Here is a 20747-nt window from a genome sequence, read left to right as displayed (position 1 = left end):
TCCATATTGAGTATTTCCTCATTCCCAGGATTTATCTGGCAAGTACAATTCCAAAATCACTCAGTTTTTCTTTTAGCAAAATTGCTAAATTAATTCTGAGGCCCTGAGGCAACAGCTTTTGCAGCATCAGCAAGCAAAGTCTCCCTTTTGAACCAAGCCCAGTTTCCTTTTAAAAAGCTACAAGTAAAAGAAACATAAGCACTACCTTTCCTGATCCCACTTCATAACGGTTAATTATTTTCATCAGGACTGTGACTTGGATGCAAGTTGTATCATTTTCTAGATGGTGATAAACCTTCGTTGTGTGCGTGTTTCTTATTTACACCCAGTTGGAATCATGGCCTTTATGTCAAAGTACTAGCTCTAGATTAAAGAGTTAGCAAGTAATTTGTCCAATGATGGTTTTCCTGTTCTCACTCCAACTGCCTTTGTTCTACAAGCATCAGAAGATGGTCTGTGACATCATTGCGCACTATGCTCCAATCATTTATCTTATAGCTGAGGAAGATTCTAAGTCCAAGCCTCTAGAATTAAGAATAGAGTTCATTTTTGCCATTCAAGGGCAGCAATTGAAGCCTTGACTATTCTTGCTGCCTTCTAAAGAAACTGACTTTATGAAAAGGTAACTAATAATAATTTTCCTTAACCAAACTCTTAAGCGTGGCATTATGGTTGTGAAATGTTTTAGAAAATAGTTGAAAGCAATGGATTTGTGGAATGCAAAATTGATCATTTCATAATTTCCTTTTGCTAGACTTTCTGGCAGCCTTCCCCAACTTCATTTCTCAGCTAGGAATTATGAGACATGCAGTTCAGCATGTTTGCATAGAACAAGATAAAAAGACAGAACTGATTTTAGACCACAGCTTGGTTAGCATGAGGAAAGTTTTCTCCAAGTCAGATGGCTTTATGAAGAGCTGGAGGTATGAGACAAGTCAGTGTGATATCCTCTGTCTTTCAGTATTTTTTTTTTTTTGCACATTATCTTAGTTCAAAACACGTAAAAGCAACAGTAGTCCATTATTTGGAAAGACAATAGCAGTTTCTGTGTATTCTGAGAAAAAATTATACTGTTGTGGCTGGTTTGAAGTCTAGATCCTTTGACTGGTGCAGGGACAAAGCAGGCTTATCTGTATATTTGTGCTGGAAGAAAAAGTTATCTTACCAAGTCCGTTTCTGAGCCGGAAGTAAAGACACTGACGAATTGCATGAAGTTAGGAGATTTATTCTTCACCCAAGTGCAGAAGCAATGACAGCAAGCAGTTAGGTGGGCGGCCGCACTGGGCCCCCTCCCCACAGTACATTATATACCTTCTGTTACAGTCAGACCTACATTAAGATGTCATGACCCTCTGATCCAATCAAAGCCAGTTACCTCGATCCATACTCTTCCCTTTACCCAGGACCCCTTTCTCTGGTCCTGATTAAGATTCTCCCTTCTTGTATGTAAACTAATTTCTATCACCTTGATTGTTTACAGCCATATGTAAAGTATCCTTTATCACTCTGCTTGTTCACTGAGTGCTGTCCTGATCTACATCCCTAAGAAACAAGGTCAGGACCGCTTATCTCTCTTTGTGAAGGGTCATCTGAACAGGAAAGAACTATCAAGTCAAGATAGTTTATCTGCTCACATGAAGTGTCTTCTTTCCAGTCAGGAAGAAACAAACCATGAGAGCAATTATCATATCCTTGAGATATTGAGAAGTGTTGAAGGTTACACCCTTAAGAATGCAACCTTTTGATAATTTTAATAAGGTCAATTACTGTGAGGTCAACCATACATACAGGAAAGGGAATATTGGCATATTGCTGGGCCTGCTTTTACTTCATGTTACACAAGCAGGTAAAGGCAAGTGTTTAAAACATATATAAAATGCCTATATGTCCCAACCTTCTAACATTTGTAATAGAGCATCTACATCCCTATTACAAGGAGACCAAAGATGCTGCTAAGAAAAGGTATAGAGAAGTATAACCACATCATCTCACACTTTGAAGCTCCAGAAAAAAAGATGAAGAACCTGGAATCTTAGGTGGTATTTTTATTAATCCTTTCAGGCAATGGGAGAAGACTGGAAAGAGAAAGAACACTGCTGGGAAATACAGTTATTATTACTGTTGGCCGCACAGTCAGCCAGATGTTTAGACTGGATTTGGCATTTTTATCCACCTATTGAGTCCTTCCCAAGGACCTGGGATAGGCAGATGTTCTTGCTTGATGGTGTTAAAGGTATTGTTGCAGGATGTAAGCTGTTCCAAGTAAAACTGCCTTTTGCAGTTGATTGATGGTGATTTTGACAATGCTGATGGTGTTCAAGTGGTGCTCCAGATGTTTTGGGATTGCACCCAAAGTACCTACTACTACTGGTACTATCTTTGCTTTCTTTTGCCACAGTCATTCTACTTCTATTTGCAGGTTTTTGTATTTTGTGATTTTCTCCAGTTCTTTCTCTTCTATTCTGCTGTCTCCAAGTATTGTAATGTCCACTATCCAGACTTTTTTGTCTTTCTTATCAATAATTGTTAAGTCTGGGGTGTTGTGTGGTAGGTGCTTGTCTGCTTGCATTCTAAAGTCCCAGAGCACTTTAGCTTCTTAATTTTCTATTACTTCGTCTGTTTTGTGGTCCCACCAGTTCTTGCTTGCAGGCAAATAGTATTTCTTGCAGATATTCCAATGCACCATTGTTGCTACTTTGTCATGCCATTATCTGTAGTCAGTCTGTGCAATCTTCTTGCAGCAGTTAACTAGGTGGTCCACTGTTTCTTCAGCTTCTTTGCAGAGGCTTTGTCTTCTCAATTCTGGCTTTGTATGCATTTGTTCTTAAGGCTTTATCTTGTGCAGCCAGAATTAGCCCTTCTGTCTTTCTTCAACTTTCCTGCTCTTAGCCATTGCCATTGATAATCTTGTTGTTATCTGCTTTGCCTGCTAGTTTTTTTGTGTACTGGCCATATAATACTTTGCCTTGGCATGTCTCTTTTCTATTCTTCATTTGGTCTTTCTTATAGGCCAGTTTGGTTTCTTTGGTATTTAGTAAGCCTTCATGGTGTACTAGCTTCACTGCATCTTTTTCACTGTCCTTCAGATATTCTTCCAATAACTTTTTTTCTTCTTCAACTGCCTGATGTACTGGTAACATTCCATGCCCACCTATGCTCCTTGCTAAATAGAATCTGTCAATGCTGCTGCATGGATGAAGGGCATGATTCATTGTCATTATTTTTCTGGTCTTCCTATCCAGGGCTTTTAGTTCAGCTTGAGTCCAGTCCAGTATTCCAGCTGTATATCTAATGACTGGAATTGCCCAGGTGTTAATCGCCTTGATGGTATTTCCTCCACTGAGTTTGGACTTTAAGATCTTCTTTACTCTTCTGATGTATTGACTACTAACCTTCTTCTTGACTTCAGTGTGCTTGACATTGTCAGCCTGAAGGATGCTCAGGTATTTGTAGTGATCTTCTTCATCCAGACTCTTCATGTTATTTCCATTGGGCATCTTGATTCCTTCAGTTTTCATTATTTTTCCCCTGCTGATGGTAAGGGTGGCACATTTGTCCAGTCCAAGCTCCACTGCAATATTTTGGCTGTATATTTGGACAGTGTTGAGCAGTGATTACATTTCAGATGGTGTTTTTCCATACAGCTTCAGATTGTCCATGTAAAGGAGGTGGGATAGGCTGGCAGATGTTTTTGATGTTTGATAGCCATGTCCTGACTTGTTCAGTATTGCTGACAGAGGAATCAATGCAATGACAAACAGTAGTGGTGGTAGTGAGTCTCCTTGATATTAACCTCTCCCAGGCTATCACCATTGACCAGCAATGGTGATCGCCATTGACCAGCAACTGTGATGATGATGATGATAATGATGATGATGATTTTGATTTGTATGGCCACCCCACCTCATCTAAGTGACTCTGGGCTGCTCACAACTGGTAAAAACAATAAAAAACATGTTAAAAACCAATATACAAACATAAAAACTGTCCATAATCAATTTAAAAACATAAAATCACAATCAGCAGCAGAATGGGAGAGATTTAGTTTCTGGGACCATGATCTACAGTAGCTGGATGGTGGACTGCTGGCACAAGATGTGCTATAACTCATAAGGACTGGGAAGAGCGTATTTAACAGCAGCATATTGAATTTGATCAGGGAGGCTTTAAAACTGAATCCTTTAAGGTTTGAGATGGAAACTCAGAAGTACAAACTTCAGTTAATATGCTGCAGAAGTGAAAGAAGACTAAACTGGATAGTCTATTTAACCATCCAATTAAAATAATACTTTCCATAATTTTCTTTTAAAAATGTGAAAAATCATGTTGCCAAAACCTGGAGGGTTGTCAGTGCTACAACTGTATATTGCTGCAACAATGGATTGCCCACCTCTTGACTAAAGTAACTGATAGTTACCAGAGACAAAAGCAGGTACAGCTGAGAATAAAAGATGTGGTAAGTGTAAGTTATCACACAAGAGTGAAGGCACATTTGATAGTCTACCTTTGTATCTATGTGATAATCTGACTTCTTGAACCACTTTACAGCCCCCAAATTAGGGAGGGTCTTTTCTACTGCTGGTTAAGCTGCCTTTTATCTGACTGTTCCCTTGGTTGCGTCTTGTTCCCCCAAGGTCATTCCCACATACCATTACAGTATCCTTCTGGATTGGCTCCAGGGATTGAGACAGCCTTTGCGCAACTTTTATGTTGTGTGCCAGTTGCACCTGTTCCTGGATTGTGAGGCTCTACTCACAGTTACTCATGTCCTGATCACCTCCGGAATGGACTACTGCAATGCACTCTACATGAGGCTGCCCTTGAAGAGTATCCAGAAACTTCAGCTGGTGCAGAATGCAGTGGCACGGGCAGTTACAAGAGGGGCACAAGTTATACCTTTGCTCCGTGAGCTGCACTGGCTGCCAGTTTGCTTCCAGCTCCAATTCAAGGTGCTGGTTTTGCCCTTTAAAGCCCTACATGGCATGGGGCCTGGTTACTTGAGGGACCGCCTCTTCCCGATTACATCTACCCTTCCCATCAGGTCTGCAGGAAGGGCATGTTGTGGGTCCTGTCCGTGAGGGAGTTCCATCTGACAGGACCTAGGAGACATACCTTTTCTGCTGTGGCACCCACCCTCTGTAACACCATCCCTCCTAAGATGAGATTGACCCCCACCCTTGTGACCTTCTGGAGAGTTCTTAAAACCTGTTTTTTTTCAACAAGTCTGGGAATCCCCTGGTGAGAGGGAGCCTGAACACTGGCTATATTATACATAGTATCTCCCCCCCTTGCTTATCTTATTTTTATCCATGTTTATTGTTTAACTGACTTTTATTGAATGTTTTAATCTCTGGTTTTATTGTACATTGCTCAGAGTCACTTTGCATGAGATGGGCAGCCATATAAATTTGATTAAATAAATATCTCTCATTTATGAATCTCAATTATCTAGATGCCACCTTTCCACTTAATGGCTTTCTTTCTTCATTTGTACCTAATCATGGTGCAAACTTGCCTTGCCAATCCCTTTTCTCTGCTTTCATCTTGTATTCAGCCAATAAGTGAGAAGGACTTGTCATCCTTAGCTGTTCCAGGATTAAAGTATTATTTTTCCCTTATTCCAACACTTTCCAAGGGTAAGGTTACCAGACATCCGGCAAAAGGAGGACATGGCCTCATTTTTGTCCTCATGTCCTCCATCTGGCAAGCATAGTCTTAAAATTAAATATTGTCTGGCTTTTTGAGTGTCTTTTTTTTTTTAAAGGACTGTTTTCACAACAGTAGTCATTCAAACTTTCATGTATTGTGACCTTGCAAATTATATGCTTCTTTCCTTTGTCCATTGAGACTTGTCAGCCTAGACTTACATTATTTATTTTCTGATTTCAGCAATTGGTTTCAATCCAGTCCCTTCAAATATATGATCACTGTAGTCTGTTAGATTACATGATTCATCATACGTTTCTGTGGTAAAATTTGAAGTGTATCATCACAGATTCTGTTATTGCTAGCATATGTTTTTGAAAATACTTAAGATTTGTTCAAAAAATATTGCGATTGAAAAACGTCTTTCTGATGCTGGAAAAAACAATTGCATATACATGCAGACCCAAGTACATTTTTTTGCAGTTTTTCACTGTAATTTTTGTCATGGAAAGGTAAACAGTTACTGTGTCCTCCCCCCACTATTTGTTCTCCTTTCCAATTATGCGTCCTCCTTTGCTTGTATCTGGTAACCCTAACCCAGGGCAGCCTCAAGATGTCCAAAAGCTGTTGGGCTTCATTATCCATCCCATTACCTTGGGGTGAAGTCCCAAGAGACTTGACTTGCCCGAGTGAACTGCCCAAGTGACTTGCAGTGACTTGAAACAGAGGCAAGATATGGATCGGCAATGCAGACAGCAAATGTGTTGAATGTCAACCCTCCACGATACCTTTGCAACATTAACTAATGGAAAGGAGATGGTGGGAGTATTTCTAAAAGGTACCAAACTGAGGATGAGTTTACGAGACGCTCGAGCGAACGACCGGGCGGCGGAGGCTTAGCCAGCCTCTCGGATCAAAGCGTGGCGGGGCTACAGGACAACGAAGCCTCCTGTTTCTTACTGGCGACGGCGTTTCTTGCACTATAATCGCTCTCCGCCCGCACCTCGCTTTAGCGACTGCCGCGCTCAGAGCCATCCGCGGCGAAGAATGAGGCACGCCGGCGGCCCCGCCTCTGCCAGGTCTCCGAAGGGGCCGCCTTCTTTTTCCATTGGCACTTCCCCGGTAGGCCGACTCCCTCTTCCTCCCGTCCTTCTCCCGAGCCGCTAGAGAGCGCAGCTGGACCCTGCCCGGCGGTTTAGGCCGGCCTCCGCGTTTGCGCAGTGCGCGTGAGACTGAGGCGGCCGCGGCCCAGGTTTGGGAAAGTGGAGCGGCGGCGGCGGCGGCGCCTGCTGCGGCTTGCGGCGGGGCCGGCGGCCTGGGGGACGCGGATGTGACCGCGGTTGGCCGGGCCTGCGGGCAGGGCCGGGGAGGGGGTGAGCAGCGCCGCGCCCCTTCCCCTCCCCCGTCATCCATCCCAAGGCGCGGGAGGAAGAAGAGGGGCTATGCAGCCGCCTCAGCCGCCCCCCTACGAGTTCCTCAGCGAGGAGAACGGGCAGAAATGGCGGGGGCTCCTCGTGCCGGCCCTGCGCAAGGTCAGTCCCTCCTGTCCCAGCGGCGTCCTGTCATGTGGGCGCGCTCCCTCGCACGCGATCCTTCCAGCGGGGGAGCGGCAGAGCACTCCCCCCGTTGCCAGGCGTCTCCCAAGCAGCGGGATCAGTCCCTCCCCAACCCCCCCCCCGTGCTTCACAGTTTACCTCACGCAGGGGGTCCCTTCTGAGCCTTAGGGAGCGGCCACGCCCCTTTCCCCTCCTCTCAATAAAGCTGCCCTGCCTAGGCCAAGTGCTCCCCATTCTCCCCCAGGCGCGAGAAGACCCTGCTGAGGAGCCACCGATTTCCCATAACGTTGCAGGTGTGGTGTAGAGCTTGAAGTCTGCCCTTCATCATGCAAATGAACTGGGGGACTTGGTCAGTCGGTGCCTCAGCTCAACCTACCTTGCAAGATTGTTGTGAGAATATTTGTTGTGAACTCTTGGAGTTCAATCTGGGTAATACACAAGGGCTCATTTGCAGGCCTGGAAGGTAGAAGCCGTGGCAGTGTGGAAGTTCCCTATTTTTTCCCCAGACAGCCTTGTTTATTTTTGATAATTAAGCTTGTATGCTGCCTTACTTCCAAGGACTTTGGGCTTGTACCAATAGAAATGAATATGTGTAGCTCAGGGTTGAACTGTGGAGTCCTTGGGGTTCTCTGAGCTTGGTGGTTTTCTTGCAAACGTTTCATTACCCGGCTAGGTAACATCTTCAGCGTTGAAGATGTTTCTTAGCTGGGTAATGAAATGTTTGCAAGAAAACCACCAAGCTCAGAGTACCCCAAGGACTCCACTTTGGGCTTGTGTTGGCATGGACCCTCTGGGCTTTCATTTCTTAATCTTTCCTGTCTTATTTATTTATTTACTGTATTATATTGTTTTATATGGCTGCCCATCTCATAACGGTAACTTGGGAATGACTGCATTCAGTTGCTTGAAGTGGAGCTTCCAACTTCTGTGCATGATTGCTGTAGGGAAAAATTGGAGGAGTGACTATTCTGTACATTGACTTAAAACTCCTGGAGGAGATGTTCTAACAAAGAGCAAATAATATAATACATGTAGTCTTTGTTTACCGACTGCCTCGCGCAGTGACCGAAGATACAATGTTGCTGAAAAAATAACTTTGGAACCAGTCCTCACATTTATTACTGTCACAGCATCCCGCGGTCATATGATTGCTATTCGCCTGCTTTGCAACCAGCTTGTGACAAGCAGAGTTAATAGAGAAGTTGGAAGTAAAATTGTAAGTCGCAGTCATGTGATTTTTCGCTTAGGGACCACAGTACTTAGCAACTGAGTTGCCAGTCCTAATTATGGTTGCTAAGTGAGGACCTTTAATGGTTTGGACTGTGATTCCCATGCTGGCTGGGTGTGATTATATTTCTTGTTCAACATTAAAAGGGCTGAAGAAGGCTGACATAAGTTTAGGTACCTGGCTCCCTTTGACCATCTTCACAGCCAGATATTTTTTGCTTTCTTCTGTCATAAATAATCTTGCATTAGGATACAGTTTCTCTTCAATGATTTCACCTTTGCATGTGTGTGTGCCTTCGAGTTAGTGTTGACTCCTGGCAACTGCCTGGACAAGTCCCTTGCCATTTTCTTGGCAAGATTTCAGAAGTGGCTTGGCATTGCCTTTGTCCTCCTAGTGCTAAGAGAGAGTGACTGGCCCAAGGGCACCCAGCTGGCTTTGTGCCTAAGGCAAGACTAAAACTCACGGTCTCCTGGTTTCTAGCTTGGTGCCTGAACTACTACACCAAACTGACTCTCTATTTGACCTTAGTACTGTAACTTACTTTTTCCCATCCAGTAAAACTCTCCATAAACAGTTGCATTTCTTCAGTTCTACTTAGGGGCTTACCATCCTCCTTCAAGTTTCACTGTGTTTAGTATGATATATCTTTCCATACTCAAGATGGTCCATTTGCCAAACATGTAGTTTTTTATAGGATAACTGTCTTGTGCATCCTTATGTGCAATACTCTTTATTCTGAAAATATCTCATGGTATAGATAATACTGGCATGTTGTGGCTTCTGAAAAATAGGAATAAACAATGGAATTTCAAAAAAAGGTGGCAAATAAATGTTTACTTCGTACATCTGCATACACCTCTGTAATACTGCCTTAGTCGCATTACAAACACTACATGTGAATGCATGCACATACTCATACATTGTACACACCATCCCAAAAGTACAAGCTGTTTCCAGCATGCTATAATCAAAATGCACTGTGCTATATAGCAATTTCAGATGTCAACTGTTTCTACTACTTTCAATACTCATTTTTTGAAACAAACACAATTTCCTTGTGTTGTCTCTATTTCCCCTGCTTCTCCTTTTTGTGTATACTAATCTTGTTGCTGTAACTCAACATCTCTTCACTCAGAGCCTTTCAGATGTATTAAATACAGTAATCCCACTGAGCACTCTCTCCTAGCTGGAGTAACACAAGTTGCAGTCCAGTGCCTGGACACCTTATTGAGGAAAATTGCTGTAATTGTATGTTGTAGGTTCCTACCTTTTTATATGGAACTGTCAAAAGGCATCTTCAGTCACCATGTGATTCAGATATTCTTCTGTACAATTATATAGTTAGATCATTCTATATTATTTTTTAGTTTGCCCTTTACATGGACACACTTCCTGCCTTGTATTTGCCTCTTCTGTGTACAAATAAACATCCTGATCATCATGCTCCCCTAAATTCCTATGTAAGGAAGGCAGTTGAGTAGATCTGTATATGTATGGGAAACTGCAAATATACCATGCATACCCAAATACACTGTAAAGGTGTGAAAGGGGAGAAGACAGAAACTGCAGAATTTGAGCTGTTTGTACTTCACGATGTTGACTATTGTTAAGATGCTGGTCCAGACTACATAATGTGATTTGTTTATTTGTTTTTGACTGAACAAGAATGAGTCCTTCGGCTGTGTAGAATGAATGAGTCCTTCGGCCTAGTATAGAGAATGAATAAGTAATCTGAGTCATTGACTTACATCTCTGCACATACACCAGTTTTTTGTATCCTTCCATAATCTAGGGTATCTGTCACCAGACAGTGTCAAGTCACAGAATTTGTCTTCTAAGAAACTGAGGATTGCCTTGATTGTCTTGCATGGTTCAGTATCGTTTGATTTTTATAACAGTAGTATTACATTTCAGGAAAACCTCAAGAGTTTTGAGATTGAACTGAGGTGGAGGCTTTCCTGTATTAAGAAGCCATGATGTAATTCTAATTGTACCACTGGCGATATGCATTTCTTTTTTAGATAGTTTTCAAAACTCAGAAAAAGACAAGCAGGAGAACTATATAAGCATTTTTCTCTGACCTAGTTCATGTGCTGAACTAAAACATAATGAGATTCATTTGATTTATTATGTTGCATGACCCCAGGAGTCTGTAACTCATAATTTATGGCTTAGTATACTTTGTGAACTCAGTCATTTGTAGATTACTTAGTAAACCATGTTAAGTGGCTTAACATTGTATGTGAACCCAATCATATGTTTTGGCCTAATTTAGATCGTCCACAAAGTTATTGTGATTTGTAAACCATCATTTATAGTTTGGGTACGCTTTCCCCTTCCTGCTTATTATTTTCTGGCAAGTGAGCATATTTGGAATGTTGAGAATATGTCATGGGCACTGTCACAAAATGGTTACATGATATTTTGGCTCTTTGCAAAATATTTATATAGTAGAAGGCAAACTGAGCACTTTGCTGCTATCAGTATATACCGTATATACATTTTTTCCCTAAGGATGTCTCCACAAAGCTCAGGGGCATTGTGGAAATACAAATTATGTTTGAGGCTGATGCTTTGCTTTGTAACATGCTTTCCATTCATTTTTTAATTAAAAGAATTTAAAAAATAAAATTGGCAAGCTTGGCAGATATCAAAGAACATGCTATCGCTCCAGGAGCCATGCTTTGGATTCAGGCTTAGGATGTGAGAGATGCCAAAGCAATTATTTCAGTGAGAAGATACTTACTTGCTATTCTGATTATTTTAAGTTTATTCCAATCTCTATTATACAAATTAATACCTATGCATAAAAAAAATACAGAAGGTGATTTCTTCTCCCTTCCATAAATTTTATGAGGATTATTTTTCACAGGAAAAACAATTTGAAATAACAGAGCGAAAAACTGCTTTTCCTGAATTGTCTTTTAGCTTTCTGCTGCTTTTGTTATAAGCTAAATCACATGTTTGTCCATTTTTTCCTCAGTTACAATATAGGTTTGTATGCAGGAAGACTATTGTTTTTTTACTGTAACTTTCAAAAATTAACCAGGGGGATTAGAAAGTAATTGAATTGCACACATATCACTAAGGCCAGATTAAAAAGGTAAAGGTGCCATTGAGTTAGTCTCAACTCCAAATGACAGAACATCCAGCAGTTTTCTTGGCAATAAAATGGAAATAACCTTCTCTTGGTACTTTTTTTTCAACTGTTGAGTGGAAACAACATCTCAGAAGCCAACAGTGGCAAGCCACTTTCCTAACTCAGCCAAGAAAAGAACATGGAGGCTGTCAACAGGAGCTGAAATTAACTCAAGGGCATCTTTTTTAATACTGTGTCTTTATTTTTAACCTTTCAAACACTTAAATAATTCATTAGAAACTACTCAGTACTTACTGGTTTTTATGTTTGTACTGTGTGTTCATATTTTATGGTGTAAACCATAAAATGGTTTAAAAAGTCTTTTGAGCCTGGTGATACGTAAGCACAATAAACAAACAAACAAATAATACAACCAAGAAAAATCTGTAAACATTCTACTCCTTGCAGGGCCCTTTCGTGTCCTTGAGGCCTCATAGCTCCATATAGCTTGATAAGAGTAGAGTGCAAATGGGTGGAGAAAGTCATCAAAGAAACCCCATGCAAATATGGGAGAATGGGAGAGGCACAGTACAGCACACAATGAAATAAGTTATCAGTAGAAAATTCAGGGGAAAGAAAGAAGTTAATTGATTAGTGCAGTGCATTTTATGTGGGGCTGTCCTTGAAGAAGGTTCGGAAATATATTTTAGTAAAAAAACATCGTGCCAAAGATACTGGTTAGTAGTGGGAGATGTTCATATTATGTCAGGATCATAACCTGTTAAGTCCTTCATGGCGTTGAGTCACAGGAATCCCTCTTTCTCTTATATTCCTACTGGAGCCTTGCAATTGTCATCAGAAGCCGTACTCTAAGTGCCCTCACATGCTGATATGGCTAATATAATGGCTTCAGGAATGGCTTTTTTAGTACTACTCTGTCAGTATGATATGCTAACCCCAGGGAGGGCTGCTTTGTGTTTCTATTTTCTGATTATGTGTCTAAATGAAAGGATCAGCTTTTAAGAGTTTGTGAGGAATGTTATAAATAACTGCTAAATTAGTTTTAATATAAGAAGTTTCAGAATAACTGTACTTCAGCAGAGGTGAGTGTGTATATATGCACAGACATTTGTTTCTTTAAAACATCTTAGTTGACAGACCTCTAAATTCCCTGCCTCTCCAGAAGTTTAGTCATCTAAAAGAGGGTGTTTTCTAGAATGAGGGAATTGCAAAGAAAGTTCTGGGTAAAAATATTTCTGCATGATTCACAGTTCTGAATTTAGCAGCATTTTTTCCATTCTCTTTCACATACCAAGGCTTTGAACAGTTACAGAAAGTGGTAATACTAGATTATTAGTTAATGAAGTAAAAGCTTACCTGTATCCTTCTACATAAATATCCGTTATTGGACATTTTATTGTGGGACAATCAGAAAAATGAGGCTTATAAAGTGAGAAGAGATACAGTATGATTGTCAGTATCTCTGTACCATCATTAATCTGTCTTCTGATTGAACATAACAAATACATCTTTCTGCAGGTTCAGCAGCAAGTCCATCCCAACCTTTCAGCCAAGGAAGATTCCCTCTTTTACATTGAGGAACTAATTCTTCAGCTGTTAAATAAGTTATGCATTGCACAGCCACGGACATTTCAAGATGTAGAGGTATGAAATGTAGTGCATGTAAGGGAAAAAAGCAGGTGTTTCCTCACAAAACAATGCTAGTATGAAAAGAAGAACTGAAAAATTCAACAGTGATGCAAATTGAATCATGGCAATGGAGAGAATATTACTTCTCTAAACTAATAACACAGATATGAGAATATATGTTTATGTTGTGAGGTTCCAGATCATGGAATGTGGAGAATCTTAAAACTGATAGGATAAGCAGGAGCTTTCTGGGACATGGATGTACTGATCAGTGTTATCTGGTATAAGCTGTTGTACATAATGAATATAAAAACAGCAAAATGCTATTCTTCGAGAGCTAGTTTACTGTGAAAATTGACAGACCTTTATTTAATAATAACGCTCTTCTGCATTGATGCATACAAGAGAAATTGTGTGGTTTCTGCAACACATAAACTTACGGAATGTTTCTGGCAGAGAATAGTTTTTCTTAATTCCTAATGCTGTGTTCAGTTCCATTGCATTATGCTGCTTCCCACTCAAGCAGAGGAATTAAAAGTATATTTGAAAAGGACTTTGAGTCAATGCAGTGCTGTATGGCTGCTGTTTGGAGGGGAAAAGAATACTCAGAGAAATAAATGGCATACTCTAGCCAATATTGAAAGAACGAAGTCTGCCTCTCTGTTTTGTTGAGAATCTGGCAATTTATTTATTTTTTTTGCACTTGGGCAGGAGCGTGTTCAAAAGACTTTTCCTCATCCAATTGACAAGTGGGCAATTGCAGATGCACAGTCTGCTATTGAGAAGCGAAAGCGAAGAAATCCTCTCTTGCTGCCTGTGGACAAAATACATCCTTTATTAAAGGTATACTGGAGCAAAAGTATTGGAGATTTAATATTACATTTTTAATCTGCTAAATTTAATAATTTCCTCTCCTGTCCTTCATTAAGACACTCTTCCCTGAAAAATGTGAAGTAATTGTATAATAGCAGAATATTCCTAGGCATGTGCAGAAAAATATGCCCTTTCTTGGACAAAAAGTGAGTGTTCTGTGGTTAGAAGAGGGGGGTTCTTTCTCTGATTTAGAGAAGGAAATATCATTTCTAGTTGTAGCATTTATAAATGGACTCCACTCTTGCTTGGTGACTTAACAAACTCAGTCGCCCATCAGTAGGAAAAACAAAGCAGGTAAAAAGAAATTCAGAATGGTGAGAAACGGCATCAGTTTCACTGTAGTAAGTAGAATCCTGTAGATGGAGGTTGGGGTTATACTTCCCTTTTTGGCAGGCTGGTGCATGTTCTGCAGGATCATTGGCTGCTAATGCTGCAAGTTAGGATGCTTATCCCCTGCAACCTTTATATCATAGAGTAGCATTTTGAGGGGGCCCAGGTGTCATCAAATGATCTTGTATGATTTTTGAATACCTCACCTCCTCAAAAAAGATGATCATTTTCACAGAATCTCTCTTGAAACTGCCAAAATTACAGAGGATTTGGTTAGTTTTGAGGAGGGAATCAGAGACATCTGTTTGAGGTCTATTGTGTTGTGTTGCCTTACACATAGAGTTAGTATACTTGCCATAGCCAGCTATCTGACTTTGCTCAGATGAAAGCATAATAAATGGGATTTTATACATGTTCTTTTGTGTTAACTTTCAGGAGGTTCTTGGTTATAAGATAGATTATCACATGTCTCTTTACATTGTGGCTGTCCTGGAATACATCTCTGCTGACATCTTAAAATTGGCTGGAAATTATGTTTTCAACATACGACATTTTGAGATTTCCCAGCAGGACATTAAAGTATCCATGTGTGCTGATAAGGTGAGGTTCTATGTAAATCCCAAATTTATACAAGCACTTCAGCTCCATTATATAGTTGTTGGCTTTTGCTCTTGCTTAATAACTTTCATCTTCATATTGGATTACAAAATATTTGATCATGTGTAAAATATGTCTTCTCTATTTAGGTGTTAATGGATATGTTTGATCAGGATGACATTGGTTTGGTTTCCTTATGTGAAGAAGAACCTTCTTCTTCTGGTGAACTTAATTACTATGATCTTGTCAGGACTGAAATTGCAGATGAAAGACAGTATCTGCGGGAGCTGAATTTGATCATAAAAGTATTTCGAGAAGCTTTTCTATCTAACAAAAAGCTGTTCATGCCCAATGTAAGTCAGTCTTTTGCCACGCTGACACTTTCTTGTGATAAAATGTGTGCTTTGAATTAAAACTAATAATGGTGAAAACTCCTCCCCCCCTTGAAATCTTATTTTAATAAGAAATAGACAGGTAAGCTGGAAATGTACTTCATTACATGCTAGTTTTCTAGTTTCTCTTCTAAAAAAGTGCTATTTTTAAAAAATGGAAACAAATTATTTCTCCAAGGAATCAAAGTGATTCATCTCATTTTGATGCAACAGTTAAAATAAATCCCAAACAATGCATAAAAATTGCAATTGAAGCTTTGCCATATACTGTTACAATTGCAAGTCTTTTAAAGATATTTTGAGACTTTGGAGCACAATACGTGGAGAAGTTCAACTCTGTGAATGCACTGTTCAAAAGGGCAGGACTTGTGTAAAATGTCACTTTTTCCATAAACTTTTTTTTAAAGAACAGTATATGAGGCAAGCATTTTATAACAGATCAGAAGTTTGTGTGGAAAAAAGAGGCTGAATAAGATAATTCGCCAGTCTAAAACAGTGTTTCGCAGCCTTGGCAACTTTAAGATGCCTGGACGTCAGCTTCCAGAATTTCCAGCATGCTGGCTGGGGAATTATGGGAGTTAGTCCAAACATCTTAATGTTGCTAAGGTTGAGAAACACTGGTCTAAAATGATACAAAAGTCTTCCTTAATCTCTTGGTTTAATTTAAACTATTGCACCAATTTTGAATCAAATAGCAGAACATTTAAAATAAAAGTGTAAAAAGATACAGACATAGTCAGAATGGATTTTCTTTTTCTCAGGATATTGACATGATATTCAGCAACATCACAGATATCCATGAATTGACAGTGAAGCTCTTGGGATTAATTGAGGACACAGTGGAAATGACTGATGAAAGTAGTCCTCATCCCCTGGTTGGCAGCTGTTTTGAAGATCTTGCAGAAGTGAGTTAGCAATGTTGTTCTGTTTATTATGCAGTGGGGCATGACTAATTCAGATTTCTTGCTGGGTTTTAGAATAAATTCCTTCTGCTATGGTGGATTGCTGTGTTTCCCTCTCTACCTACAAATATACAATTAGCCCATTAAAGTGAAGGCATATAATGCATTTATTTCTAGGTAAAACTTTTTAATATATAACTGGGGATACATGCTTGAAAAATGTACGTGGTATGTAAACCTAAAAAGCCTCTTTCTTTGGAAGCCTACTTATACATTATCAGCTCCTCCAGTGTTTGTCTGAATTTAAGAAGCCAAAGTTCAAGATATAATAGCTTAAATTGGAAAGGTGCCAATTCAGGTGTCATGGATTCTCAGCTAATTAGCAATTTAAAGAATGTCAAAAGTTACATTTTAAAAATTGGTAGGTTACTGTAATGTCCTCTTGTCATACATGATGACAAAAATATGGTTGCAGAAAATATATTTATGAAATGGCATGCTCTCTTCTTTTTCTGAAGTACTGGTTTGTTGCAGAAGAGAGCATGCAGTATGTAGTCATAGCTTCCTTCTTTTCTATAATTTATTAAAATATACTGAGTTTGCCTTTGTAGATTTATTTATTTATTTATTTATTTATTTATTTATTTATTTATTAATCAAATTTATATGCCACCTCACTATCTAAGTGACTCTAGGTGGCTCACAAATAAGAAGCATAAAAACAGTTAAAAAACTACAAAACCAAGTAATTGTCTTTTTCTTAAAAGCATGTAATGTAGAGCAGTTCTTTGGAAAGCTTGTTAATATCCTATAAGACATATTTCCAGGTTTAATTAAGATCAATTAAACATAAAGATTATCTTTAAGAACACCAGATCTTGATAAATTTGGCTGTAACTCAGTTTTGGAGTCATATTAAACCATGGTTGGATTATTAGAAATGCCCTTGCATTGTCCTTCTTTCTTCCCTCTAACAGATTAATTTGTTTCTCCATTTCCTAGTTTTCAGTAGCTGGAATTTTCAGTGATTTAGTGGCTTGTTTCTAACTGCAATTTGATGAATTTTCCAACCATGATTTGCCAATTTAGACATAGCTGATGGAAAAGCAGGAACTAAATAGAACTGTTGAACTGTACAACTGTACTTGCTATACGTCACTTGCATGGACATTTTGATTTCTAAACTACAGCATGTTGTTATGATGAACTGATGATATGTATGCTAGGCATTTGGAATCACCATTAGATTAATTCACAGATGAAAGAGTTCTAGTTATTTGTGTAATGTGTTTACATTTCTGTATTGTCCAGATATATTTGGATAAAGTTATCCTTCCCGTATGTTGATCTACCTGTATCGGATGATGTTTTGGTGCCTTATATATCTTTGTTTAGAAATTAGTGACATTATCCACCTTGAATGGCACTTCATTATCCAAGTCTGTATAGATGATATTCTATTAACCATATGAAAGTAGACTATTAAAACAAATTTTCCTGTATAATTGGTAGTTTCTCTAAATAACATATATGCTATTTCAGAATGCTTATTCTGTTTTACTAGGAACAAGCCTTTGACCCGTATGAAACCTTGTCGCAAGAAATCCTTTCACCACAATATCATGAACATTTTAATAATGTAATGGCTAAACCTGCTGTGGCTTTACACTTCCAGGTATAAGTGTACAGATTTATAAGTTGTAATAGAAAAATAAAACAGAAAAGATCTCTATCTCATATACCAGCAGCCCTTAGTCGTGATGGAATGGTTTAAATGGTAGAATCCAGATATTGTTGAATTCCAACCCTTAGCATTTCTCACCTGTATTGCTACTAATTGTAAATTTGCAATATTGGGGGGTCCAAACCGTAGATGGGCAGCAATGTTCTTTTTGGAGAGTAGTGGCTTTCTCCTTGCAACCCTGCCATGCACATCATTGTTGTTCAGTGTTCTCCTGATGAGGATCTCATGAACACTGACATTTACCAATGCAAGAGAGGTCTTTAGTTACTTAGACGTTACCCTGGAATTCTTTGAGACCTCCCAGAGTATTTACCTTGCTCTTGGTGTGATCTCGGTTGGTCAACCACTCCTGGGAAGGGTAACAATGGCATTGAATTGCTTGAATTGAGTCTGCCTGACAGTGGAATTTGGAAATAGTTTTGTAACCATTTCTAGCCTCAACTATTTTTCAGATGTCCTCAGAAATCTCCTTTGTTCAAGCCATGACACATTTCCACATACCTGTGTTGTGAAGATCAGATATGATAATGAATACCCAGAATTCTGTACTTTAAATAAGGCCGGACCACCCACGCTCACACCTGATTGTCATCCCATTGATTGAAATATCTGACTCTAATTTCCCCTTCAAATGAACTGATAATCCTACAGGTTCGCATACTTTTGCCACACATAAATATGTAGCTTTGGATCATTTTCCTCAATAAATGAACAAGTGTGATGTTTTTGACTCATTTTTTTAATTGGGTTTTCTTTATCTAATTTTAGGACTTGTGGGGAGAACATACCATGTTTTAGGTCATATTTATGCAGAAATATTGAAAATTCAAAAGGGTTCACAAACCTTTAAGCACTGCTGTAATTTGCATAGACCTGATACAAAAGGTCTGCCATACAGCTTTCCAACTCTTTTATTTTCTGGCTTTCAACTCTTGTGTCTGATGAAGAGTTCTAAGAAATTTTGAAAGCTTGCAATTATTAACTTTCATTGGCCTAATAAAGACACTAAACCTGTTTTTTCCTTCCTTCCGTTGAGGTTTGCCTACATTGCCATTTAACTGTTTTGGCTGTGGGTATAGATAATACCTATGATTTATAAAGCCAAATAATAAATAATCATGGTCTTGAATGGGCTGTTTTGTTCTATCAAACGTGGTATTGTCTGACAGGCAAAAATTTGCTGCCCATCACCTACCTCCTGATTCTTTAATTAAGATCATGGTGATTGAATTGAAGTCTTCTGCAGTTAAAGTATATATTTGCCACTAAATTAAGTTCTTTCCTCAGACAATGAGTAGTGCTTTCTAGCAGATTAGGTTGGCAATCTGGTAATCTTGTATGATATCATATACAAAATTTCTTAAACTCTCTGGAGGGACTTGATGATGTAATAAAATGGGGGGTAATCTGTGGTTTGAAAAGATTACTTTGTGTAAATGTTCGTAAAACCCTCCTGCCTTGCTTTCCCAACTTACTAGATGCAATAAAATTTTCCTAAAGGTTCCTATTGTTAGGCTGGCCTATAGGGAGGATGTTATTTATTTATCTGTCTGTCTCTCTCTAGATTTATTTTTCACAAAACTTGTATGTCATCCTCTCTCAGTCTCTGGGCAGCTTACAGTACAACTTTGAATGTCTTCTGTCTCTTTCATCTTCTGTTCTTCATAAGACAACCATTGAAACAAGACTTGCTTTTTTTTCCTTCAGTCAATTGCTGATGGCTTTAAAGAAGCAGTACGGTATGTCCTACCACGTCTCATGTTAGTTCCTGTCTATCACTGTCTGCACTATTTTGAATTACTACAGGTGAGATATGCTCTTTAAAATAAATTTCAAGTAAATTCCATATATAAGTTGAATATGTAAATGTAATAAATCTATGGGTGAAATAAAAAGGTTGCAACTGTTTCATACACCAAATTTGGCCACTTAAACATGTAAACTATTTACTATTATTGTTGCCTTGTATAATTTTCCACCTTGACTACTGCTTATACTGGGGTTTAAAAAAGAAAGTGTGGATCTACTATATCTGAGAACAAGTTATAGATACTTCAAAAGACAATTATGTTTTATTAGCCAGTTATCATTATTAGTTATTATTCACAGCTGGTAGATGAGCTTTCCCCAACCTAGTGCCTTCCAAATCTATTGTCCAAATCAGTTAAAGACTGACACATCTGGGAAGCACCAGATTCAGATGTGTTGAAAGCACATTAGACAGTCCTGTGCACAGGCCCCATTGGAAAAAAAATACAACTTGCACAAAAATCAGAGGTTTAATACTCAGGTGCAGACTTCAAAGACTGAATAATTATCCATTTTATATAACAGCTAAGAGATATTCTTCCATAAATCAGAATATACATATTCACAACTTGCATATTGTTACGTATAAATACATGTGATACAGTCAGCCATGGGTGGGTAAGCAGCTGATGGTCCATTGACAATATTGGTCCACTTGACAATGGTCCACTTGACAATGGTCCACTTGACAATATTGAAGGAATCACCTAGTGCTTCCTAGTTGCTTGAATTTTTGCAGAGGGTGTTGTCTGAGTGATCCAACATGATGTTTCATACATTATGCAAGATGGCGATTCATAAACATGCTAAATGCAAAATATTTATGACAACTATAAGAGATCTTGCTCTTCCTGTTTCAGAATGTATCAATCCACCAATGAGATTGAATTTTAAAACCCCAGGATGGAGTGAAGGATTACTACCATGTAATTCGTATACTT

At 39.0% G+C, this 20747-nt stretch overlaps 1 protein-coding gene across 1 annotated transcript in view; it reads left to right on the top strand.

Moving 5' to 3' along the window:
- Positions 1-6804: 6804 nt before the first annotated feature.
- Positions 6805-20747, top strand: part of SOS2 (SOS Ras/Rho guanine nucleotide exchange factor 2) — a 36713-nt gene continuing 22770 nt past the window's right edge. The window contains exons 1-8 of the mRNA XM_007427669.4: positions 6805-7178; positions 13049-13174; positions 13871-14002; positions 14798-14962; positions 15109-15312; positions 16113-16256; positions 17818-17928; positions 19705-19803. Coding sequence (XP_007427731.2) covers positions 7089-7178; positions 13049-13174; positions 13871-14002; positions 14798-14962; positions 15109-15312; positions 16113-16256; positions 17818-17928; positions 19705-19803 — 1071 coding nt within the window. The 5' untranslated portion in view covers positions 6805-7088. The remainder of the gene's footprint in view (positions 7179-13048; positions 13175-13870; positions 14003-14797; positions 14963-15108; positions 15313-16112; positions 16257-17817; positions 17929-19704; positions 19804-20747) is intronic.

This window comes from Python bivittatus, unplaced genomic scaffold (assembly GCF_059951505.1).
Source record: "Python bivittatus isolate LINGU-HERP-01145 unplaced genomic scaffold, Pbiv_v1 ctg000580_np1212, whole genome shotgun sequence".
NCBI classification, from domain to species: Eukaryota; Metazoa; Chordata; class Lepidosauria; order Squamata; family Pythonidae; genus Python; species Python bivittatus.
This window is presented reverse-complemented; position numbering and strand designations above follow the sequence as displayed.